The sequence below is a fragment of the Amphibalanus amphitrite genome, unplaced genomic scaffold, assembly GCF_019059575.1.
Source record: "Amphibalanus amphitrite isolate SeventyFive unplaced genomic scaffold, NRLGWU_Aamphi_draft 000014F_arrow, whole genome shotgun sequence".
NCBI lineage: Eukaryota > Metazoa > Arthropoda > Thecostraca > Balanomorpha > Balanidae > Amphibalanus > Amphibalanus amphitrite.
This window is the reverse complement of record NW_024881510.1, coordinates 578,972-589,172: the sequence shown is the minus strand read 5'-3', so window position 1 is coordinate 589,172 and position 10,201 is coordinate 578,972. Positions and strand designations below refer to the sequence as shown.

At 49.5% G+C, this 10,201-nt stretch overlaps 1 protein-coding gene across 1 annotated transcript; it reads left to right on the top strand.

The window, feature by feature from the left end:
- The first annotated feature begins 507 nt into the window (after positions 1-507).
- On the top strand, positions 508-10,040 carry LOC122384155. The gene is made up of 8 exons (XM_043371219.1): positions 508-641; positions 2,973-3,188; positions 6,469-6,687; positions 6,962-7,008; positions 7,923-8,301; positions 8,462-8,634; positions 9,046-9,217; positions 9,448-10,040. Exons 2-8 carry the CDS (start codon positions 2,979-2,981, stop codon positions 9,754-9,756), a joined length of 1,509 nt encoding a protein of 502 aa, XP_043227154.1. The 5' UTR covers positions 508-641; positions 2,973-2,978; the 3' UTR covers positions 9,757-10,040.
- The last annotated feature ends 161 nt before the right edge of the window (positions 10,041-10,201 follow it).

Here is a 10,201-nt window from a genome sequence, read left to right as displayed (position 1 = left end):
AGATGGCGTATGAGTTCGGCAAATGATCGCTGTGATTGACGCATGGGAATTCGGTAAATGATCGCTGCGATTGACGTACGGTTATGATTCAAGTCTCTCGTTGGCGGTCTTTCAAGATAAGGTTCAAGGCACTTGAAAGAGAGCACTACTTGGCAGAATAGCTGGGCCCCAGGCCAAAGGTCTGCACGAATCGCACCTGAACGGAATGACTCATCGGTCATCGCTTCTAATAAATTCCAACTCGCCGTGTAGCATTCAGCTCGGGTCTGTCGCTACTCGCTACTCGCTATTGAAGTTAGCAGCGGCTTGCCTATTCGGCCGTTTCTAACTTCGCTAGGCCTGAAATGATCAAGTGTCCGTTGCAGCTAAGTCAACCCATCTGCCAAATCCGCGTATGTCTATGGGGATTTTATGTGTAAGCGTTTGGGGTTACCCATCTGCCCCCGGCAGACCTGCGCTGCGGCTGACGTCACCTGACGAGGTCGTGACCGTGGCCCTATCGCGCCTGAACACAGAGGTGCTGATAGGCCGATAGGCCACCTGCCTGCCTGGCCGAGAGCCGCTGCGAGCGGTGGATAGTTGCAGAGTGCCGGCCCACGGGACAGACAGACGGGGGGCAGCTCGGTCTAGCTCGTCTACAGGTGAGCGTTTCCACAGAGGGGTTAATTCGCTGCCACTACTAATGAACGTCAAACCCCTTGAGACCCCACTTTTTTGCGATAATTTTTAAATGCGTCAACTTTCGTTGACAATATTCTGGCAATGCATGTTTCAGAACCTGCCGAAACTTTTATTACTAAGGTATTTTGACGCCAAACGATTATGGAAGGTACTTCTCATTCACTCGTAATGTTAACCCTCGCCCTGGCAGGGCATTTTTCATAACACGGCCTGGCAGGGGGGGGGGGGTCGATGCGACCCCCCCCCCCCTCGCGATTGGCTCCTATGGCACCTAGAAACACCAAATTTGGTAGGTAGGTGGGCCCCCCGGAGTTCTCGCCCCTGTGCAAATTTGGTTGCTCTAGGTCAATATTTAGGGGGGTTTTGGGGGGTATAAATGTAAAAATTTCGCTAAAAACAGGTCAAAAGTTTTTCGCTTATAACTTTTGATCTAAGTAAGATAGAGCAAAAAGAAAAGCACCAGTGAACTCAGCACGTCAAGGCGCGTCGAATGATATACTTTTTAGCTTGCTTAAGTGTACTTAAAGTTTTTCTTAAATTTTAAGTAAACTTAACTTAATAAGTTAAGTTTAAGTTAACCAAATTGCATCATATCGCATATCATTTGATTCGGCTGATCACCAGGAACACAATGATACCATTTTTTAAGCTCTAGCGTCATTATGTGCCAAGTTATTGGCAAAAACGTCATTTGACCTCAGTTGACCTCATTTGACCTGACCCATGGATAAGTACACCAAACAAAGGAGCACCAAGTGACCTGCTGTTAAGTACCGTGGTTTCAAAGCACAAAAAAGATCAAACGAAGCGAATATCTCCAGTATTTTCCGAATTTAGTATTTTCCCATAGGCTTAACATTACGACGTAATGACCTGTAACTGACCTCAGGTCAGTGACCTAAAAAAACCGGACTATATGTTATGCAACTTGGTGAACTTAGCACATCCTGAAAGTTTGAAGGAAATCAGTCGAAAACTGTGAGTTGGACAGGTGCAAAAAGAAAATTAAAAATTGACCATGACCTTGTACCGGTTTTTCTGACCTGGTGACCTGACCCAAGGTCACCCAGACCTAAAATTTTCAGGTCATATGTAAAAAGGTTGCCCCATAGGCTGTGCCAAATTTGGCGGCGCTGCGCGCCGCCGTTTTTACGCTATCTTCGAAAAACCTTAGGGGGGGGGGTCGCATCGACCCCCCCCCTGCCAGGGCGAGGGTTAAGGTCAATCCAGGCCTGGGCAGAGGCTTGGGCTCGGCCACACTCGAGCCCCGCCACCAGCGCCATCTGCTCTAAATGCCATCTACCAGCGCCCGCTACCGCTACCAGCTACCGCCCACCATCAAGCCTGAATGGAGCGAGAGACGCGAGTGACCGGTCGCCGGGCAAGGAGCGCCGGAGGGGTAGGGCGGAGCTTAGCGCTGACGTCATTACGTGGCTCCGCCCCATGAGCGCGTAGCCTCTACCCAAACAGCAGATTCGTTCCGTGAAATTTAACATTACGAGTGAATGAGAAGTACCTTTCATAATCGTTTGGCGTCAAAATACCTTAGTAATAAAAGTTTCGGCAGGTTCTGAAACACACATTGCCAGAATATTGTCAACGAGAGTTGACGCATTTAAAAATTATCGCAAAAAAGTGGGGTCTCAAGGGGTTTGACGTCCATAGTAGACGGGTAACGGTCAGCGAACTGCGTGGGGCAGCCAGTGTATTGTCAAAAGACATTCGGTATGCTGTCGTACGGTCAGTGGCGCTGTCCTACGGTTGGATACTGTCATAGACAGTACGGTCAGAATCAGAACTCAGGAAACTCTCATAGTACGGCTAGTGCACCTTTACGGAAGGATCAGTGTACTGTCATAATACGGTCAGTATGCTGTCACAATACGGTCAGTATACAGGACGATCAATAAACTGTCATAAGACGGTCAGCATAATGTGACAATACCATACGATCAGTGTACTGTCACAGTACGATCAATATACTGTCATGAGACGATTAGCATAATGTCACGTTACGGTCAACTGTCACAGTACGATCAATATACTGTCATAAGACGGTCAGAATAATGACACAATACGGTCAATGTACTGTTACAGTATATACGATCAGCCTATTGTCACAGCGCACTCAGTGTACTGTCAGCGGACTGTCAGTACATTTTCAACAGACCGTCATTATACTGTCACACTATGATCGGTCAGTAGGTATGCTGTGACAGGATGTCTGTTACCGAACGTTTTCGCCGATTGCTAGTGACGCTCATAGCTCAGTTTGTCTGCCGTCCGCTCAGGGGACCATGATGAGCCTCTGGTCACTGAAGGAGCGTCAGAAGCGGCTGCGCGACCCGGACCGGCCCCGCGGTCGGTCCGACTCCGACCGGTGCCAGAGCAGCGGTGGAGGTGGTGGGACAGAGCCGGGGGAGGATGACTCCAGCTCCGACGAGTGGGAGGTGATCGGCGAAGAGGCTCCCAGACAGATGCCGTCACAGCAGTACTACCCGCCGCCGGTGAGACAGGCAGATGGACCACCCGCTGTCCCGTCTGTTCCGACATTGCCAGGTGTTCCGTCGTTGTGATGCGTCGGCGATAGCTGTTGCCTGTTTTATAAACATTTGCATTTGTAAAAAAATCAACTATTACAAATCATCTCAGCAAAGCGATGCGTTAAAATGGTGTGTTTTATTGTGTATTTACGACCAATCTGCTCTAGACGACATGGATCCGGTGCCAATCCCGATATTGATATATGTGTGTCTGACGACGTGACTGTTTTCGTTCCAGCTGACGGACCTGCTAAAATCCAAACCCGCGCCCCACTGGGGGGGGGGCTATTTATAGCCCCCCCTCCCGTTTTTCTGCAATAACTTCCAAACCTCTTGACGGATCGACGCTAAACTTTCAGTACCTTCGGCTGCATCAATTTGACACCTTGTGTCAAAATTTGAACTTCGTAGCTACCATAGGTCGGCCGGAAATGACGTCAGAGTGACGTCATGTTCGTCCGATTTCGACGCAAAACATTGAACCACGGCAATCGCTCCCAAGAGCTCAGTTTTTAAGCTAGATCCAATTTCTTTGCATGAAAGAACTCAGAATTGACCGCGCTATCAAACTGCTATCTCGGATTTTCAAAATTTTGAAAATTTCGAAAATTTTATATAATAATATTCAAAATTTATATTTTTATATTTTTTCAAAAAGTTTTTGACTTTTCGAAAAAACCGGAATATATGTGACAGAACGCATGATTATGACTAACTCTAGCAAGTTTTAGCTAAATATCTTCAAAAATGGCCAAGTTATACACATTATTGCAAAAAATTCACAATTATTAATTTTTCAAATCAATTTTTCAGTACGCATTTGGCATCGTACACCAATATCAATGGCACCATCGTGTTCCTGAGCTCAAACTGCATCCAATAGACACCTTTTTTGTTGAAAAATTTCAACTTCAAAATTTGACCTTTTTTGACCTGAAAGTGACCTGACCTAAGCTAAATTCGACTCAAAATGACCTCGAATGACATAGACGACATCAAATTCGAAATCTATGGCCTAAATGGACCATAAAACATGTGTCACGTGACCGACGCATGATATAGGTAATATTTTCGTGACCTGTGATGACCTGACCCTGACCTGAAAAGCAAAGTACAAGTTTGGTACCCTCAAGGTATCTAGAGCATCTGTTCACGAGTGTGGAAGCCAAAAATGAGCCTGATCTGACTTGTAAGACGGCGGCCAGAGCCCAAAATGTGAACAAGCCAAAGTGCTAATAATTTTTACGTTGACCTGACCTGTGACGTCATCGGTGACCTCGAGGTCAATGAAATTAGGTTTCGCTCGACAGTTTTTCCGGGCAGGCGCGTAACCACGAGTCTAAAGTTACTGGGGACCACATGGAGGGCCGCGAAGACCAAATATTATATTACAGGATCAGCCTTCGCCCGAGTGGGTGGGGGAGGGGGGCATTTTTGGCCACACCTGCCAGTTTTTTTTTTGCGCGTGTGAGGAAAACCGCGGCGCGCACCGCCGCAAAACTTGGTATAGCTTATAATATCTCAATTTCGCATCGTGTGCGAAAAGTTTGACCCCAGGTCACAAAAGGTCAGGTCACCAGGTCAAGTAAAGTAACCATGTCTCTAAAAAAACTTTGTGACTCTGTCATTCCTACAGTTTACATCCCAGAAGTTTGAAACTCGGGCTTTTGCATGAGGTAATCAGTGTAAACAATTCGAATATCAAAGTTTTCACGTCGGTGACCTAATGTCAGGTCAATTTTGCGACCTCCCCATTATGAGAAAATGGAAGAAAATGCTCTTCTTTTGGCCAAAAACACAAACACCGTGACACAGGTAAACATGACACACTGAACCTGAAAATTGCATCTGTGACCCCTTCTATGTCCCTGAGGTCATCTCAGGTCATGTAAATCTCCAACAGATTCATAACTTTAGATAGGAACATGCTAGAGCGCTGACAACACCATGAATGTGTTCAGCTTAACGAGACCAATCGAATGACATGCAATACGACCCTCTCCGTGACTTTGACCTAAGGTCAAATTTTCAAGTTGACCTTTTCAGTCAACTTATAGTTCATTCGACGCTTCTTTACGAGACAAACGCGATGCCGGTAAAATCAGCATCATACAAGCTTGGAGTCAAAAGTTATGATACTTTTCCGCAAAAAACGCCAACTTTTGATAGTTTTGCCTCTGGAGGCTAAAACGTTAACCTTAGGTCAAATCTGAGATCACTGCTCAGACAAGCCTTTGAAAGAGCTATCAAATGCGCTTTCCGCAGCACTGCAGCTCTATTAGTCCCCGACTTATGCGCCGACTTGTGAAAAGTTGTCAAAATCGGGAACAAAAATTCGTGAACATTTTACCTTTGGTGACCTCCAGTGACCTGAACGATGACCTGATAATGGCCTAAATAATTCCGAAACATCCTCTAGCGAGCTATCTGTTGCTTTTTACCGCGTCTTTCTAGCTTGCTTACTTTCCGAGATAATCTGGTGTGACCAAAAAGCCCCCCCCCCCCCCACCATGGCGAAGTTGGCTGAGGGGCCCACCCGGTCGCGGGCTCAACAAGACATCCACAGTTGTCTTCCGTTGACTACATATTACTCTCCACTTCAATTTAGAGACAATATTTGGCTATTTAAACACATTGAGGAGGTCGTCGGTTTTACCGGGGACGGTCCCCAGTAACCGAAAAGTAACTGGGGACCGGTCCCCAGTGTCCCCAGTGGTGGTTACGCGCCTGTTTCCGGGGCTATCAGACGCCGTTTGAATTTTGACGATCGGCCCAGTAGTTTCGGAGTTAGGAGGGGGGGCTATGAATAGCCCCCCCCCCCCCCCAGTAGGGCGTGTTATACACAGACCCCAGTGGGGCGCGGGTAAAGCATAGGGGCGATTAACCAGACTACAATGAAACTGTGAATGTTGCTTACATGTATCGTCACCATTGCAGCTTGAACTTTATCCATTGACGTCTTCTTTTCGATCGCTCCGCATTAAAAAAAATCGCCAGTCAAAGCCATCCATTGAGATTGATAAAACCGCTCATTACTTTAGCGTTGGGCTGTACCTACTGTTACAGTTCGATCAGGCTACCGTCACAGCGCACTCAATACTGTCAGCGGACTGTCAGTACATTGTCAACAGGCTGTCAGTATGCTGTCACACTTTGGTCGGCCAGTAGGTATGCTGTGACACCGAACGTTTTCGCCGATTGCCAGTGACGCTCATCAAGCTCAGTTTGTCTGCCGTCCGCTCAGGGGATCATGATGAGCCTCTGGTCACTGAAGGCGCGTCAGAAGCGGCTGCGCGACCCGGACCGGCCCCGCGGTCGTTCCGACTCCGACCGCCGGCGCCAGAGCAGCGGTGGCGGTGGTGACACGGAGCCGAGGGAGGATGGCTCCAGCTCGGACGAGTGGGAGGTGATCGGCGCAGAGGCTTCCAGACAGATGCCGTCACAGCAGTACTACCCGCCGCCGGTGAGACAGGCAGATGGACCACCCGCTGTCCCGTCTGTTCCGACATTGCCAGGTGTTCCGTCGTTGTGATGCGTCGGCGATAGCTGTTGCCTGTTTTATAAACATTTGCATTTGTAAAAAAGTCAACTATTACATATCATCTCAGCAAAGCGATGCGTTAAAATGGTGTGTTTTATTGTGTATTTACGACCAATCTGCTCTAGACGACATGGATCCGGTGCCAATCCCGATATTGATATATGTGTGTATGACGACGTGACTGTTTTCGTTCCAGCTGACGGACCTGCTAAAATCCAAGGAGAGCAGCCAGGAACGATCCGGGTATGATCTGACTCAACCTTTGTAGGTAACTTGTAAGCTCTAAGTTAGGCTGATGTTCTTTGGCGATGCATTCACATGCTTTGTGATGTATTTCATCCATTATCAAGTCGCTAAAACGTTTATATTCAATACCGTATTGTATTCAGCAGGGCTGCGGAGTCGATGGATTTTCGGCGACTCCGACTCCGACTCCGACTCTGGCTTCCAAAAACCAGCTCCGACTCCGACTCCGACTCCGGGCAGCATTGTCGACTCCGACCGACTCCAACCCGACTCCGACTTCGCAGACCTAGCAGGGCTGCGGAGTCGACAGATTTTCGGTGACTCCGACTCCGACTCCGGCTCGGGTTTCTAAAATCGACTCCGACTCCGACTCCGACTCCGGTCACAACTGTCGACTCCGACCGACTCCGACTCCGACTCCGACTCCGACTCCGACTCCGACTCCGACTCCGCAGCCCTGGCTATTATAATGCACCTATAGGTATAGGTGAATGCCTTTCCGCACATTAGACGACAATAGTTTATATTTTATAATAAAACGCAATTTGTGCATTGAACGGGCATATGTACGGTCCTGCAGGTACATATACAGGCATTGTTTGGTTGCCGGTATCACACTAAACGATATGTAGGTATTGCATTGATGAATTATGAATGCCTACATCAAATGGCTGTTGAAAACAATTGGCTGTGTTGGCATCAACGCAGATCAACTATTATAAAGTTGGCAGTCAGCCTGGAGGACCGTATAGTTACCTACGTATACGGCCGTATATTGATAATATGTAGGTATATCTATACGGATATGTATACGGCCAGTATACGGCTATGTATTAATAATATACCTATAACGTATATCTGTATATATGCATTAGGCATGACTATGCATAACTACACGCGTCTATTGACAGCGCGGCCTCAAAGTCAGCTGGGAAGGACGACAAGAAAATGGACTGGGCCGCGTTGGGTCTCGCGCTGGCAGCCGACATCGACGCCTGTCTGGATGCCCTCGACGGCAAGCGGCCGGCGGGAGAGCCTCAGCAGCGGCAGCCGAAGGGAAGAGAGAACAGTCAGCCCCGCGGCGCGGGCAGGGAGGACTGCCCCGAGGAGCAGCTGTGGAGACCCTCGGCGCCGCCTGCCCCGCAGGTGCCCGAGGTGTGCTACCGCCATCCGGGCTGCCAGACCCCTGTCTGCCACCGGCTGCACATCTGCCTGCTGTTCCTGGCTGACCTGTGCCCGCACGGCGACCGCTGCTTCCGCGGCCACTCGCTGGCCACCGCGCACAACCAGGTGGGTGTCTACATCAGTAACAAATGCAATACGCACTAGCCACACAACTGATATGGCATATTACTGTGCTTCTTTACCGCAATATGTTGATGCCTGGCGGCTGTGTTGACCCCTGGCGGCCCTGTGAGATCTCCCCCGCTCACCGTTACCGTTCGTTCAGCGTGTGTGGGACAGGGTCGCGTCCGACGCAGACAGCGAGGCAGAGCGAGTAGCGCTCCTGTTCAGCTACTACCAGCAGATCGGCCGACTCCCCGACTGGCTGTACCGTAACAACCTGCGGCTCTGCCTGCGGCCGGCCTGTGACGGCGCGTGCCGCCGACTGCACCTCTGCCGGTGAGCCGCTCCGTGACAAAAAAAAAATGCCAATAATGATAATGATAGAAACAAACAGAAACAAATAAGAAATAATATAACAATAAGAAACAAATATGGAGTGTTACGCTAATCAGAGTTTGAAGCTAAAGTAGACATTTCAATTATACCGACCAACTGCATTTCCTCCATTTAAATCTAGAAGAAGAAAAAAACTTAGGAGAAGTCGATGTGTTTTTGTTCAGACTTATCGATGCACCGATGTATTTTCGATGTATCGAGATTCGAGAATGACCCGTGCCCGTCCAGAGTGTGGCCTGTGCCGCGCTGACCGTAACCTGTGACCTGTGACCTGTGACCTGTGACCTGTGACCGGTGACCTGTGACCGGTGACCTGTGACCTGTGACCTGTGACCTGTGACCTGTCCACAGAGACTGGGTGGCCGGGGAGTGTTTCCGCTCGTCCTGTAAGTTCAGTCACACGCTGCGCAGTGAGCACAATGCGGCAGTGCTGCGGCGGTTCCACCTGGCCGAGGAGGGGGATACGGCCCTACTCCGACTGCTAGAGGACAGATGCACCGCACAGAGGCACCAGTCAGACCAGGTAGGTACGGCATGTGTTCACTCTATACCTGAAGCCTGCAGGCGGTCCAATGACTTTTGTTGTGCACTCTACCTGCAAGTGTTTGAATAACGTCTATTCAATTAGAAAAATTAGTTAAGCGTTAAGTTAACGGTTTGGTTGACCTATGGTTGAGTAGTTACTGCTCAATTGTGACGTGTATCTTTTTTTGTACGTGTTTGGCTTGCAGTCTGACCGGCACCGGTTCACAGTGCGCCGCGGGCCGGCGCAGCGGGCAGACGGGCCCGCTGACGGAGTCGGCGGACCCGCTCTCTCAGGAGTTGGAGTGCGCCGTCTGCCTGGAGCTGTTTCGGCGCGCCACCACCCTCGGCTGCGGCCACACGTTCTGCGCCGACTGTGTGCGCTCCACGCGCCGGTGTCCGCTCTGCCGAGCTCCCGTCACCAGCGCGGCCCGCTCCGTCACACTGGATAGCATCATCGGCAGCCTGTCTGCCGCGCAGGGAGCAGACGGGGTGACGGGGGCCCTGTACCCTGAACTGGGCCACACCGGACCACACTGAGCGGTCCTGACCGGACCAGACAGTACTCCGGAGTTTGTGTCCTGACCTGGACCACACCGGACTGACTGAGTGATCCAGACCTTATCATGGACGATATGTGAACGGTACTGTCGGCTTGCTCCGGGCAGTTGACCAAACCACACCGTGTGAGCCGTATAACGGGCCGGGCCGGACCCGGACTGCATGTATAACATTTACGTTTGTGACCATTCTAAATGTGTGCAGCTTTTTTGTTCTCGCTCTTGATATAAGTTGTACTCGGCTAAAATAAAAAGTCGACACTACTTTTTCTTTTGTCTGTTATATTGTCGATTGAACGAAATGAACATCGTCTTACGAAAAGAAAAGCTAGGGACCAGTTACAAAGATGATCCGCTTAAAGCTTTGGTCGCTTTTTGCGCGTGTGCACGTGCAGAGCTTGCTTCATCTCAAGACAGGATAGACC

Excerpts from the sequence above, each read along its gene's own strand:
- LOC122384155 (XM_043371219.1), top strand. The coding sequence starts at position 2,979 with ATGATGAGCCTCTGGTCACTGAAGGAGCGTCAGAAGCGGCTGCGCGAC. Across the intron at positions 3,189-6,468 it reads AGCAGTACTACCCGCCGCCG|GGGATCATGATGAGCCTCTG; the intron begins GTGAGACAGGCA and ends CCGTCCGCTCAG. Across the intron at positions 9,218-9,447 it reads AGAGGCACCAGTCAGACCAG|TGCGCCGCGGGCCGGCGCAG; the intron begins GTAGGTACGGCA and ends ACCGGTTCACAG.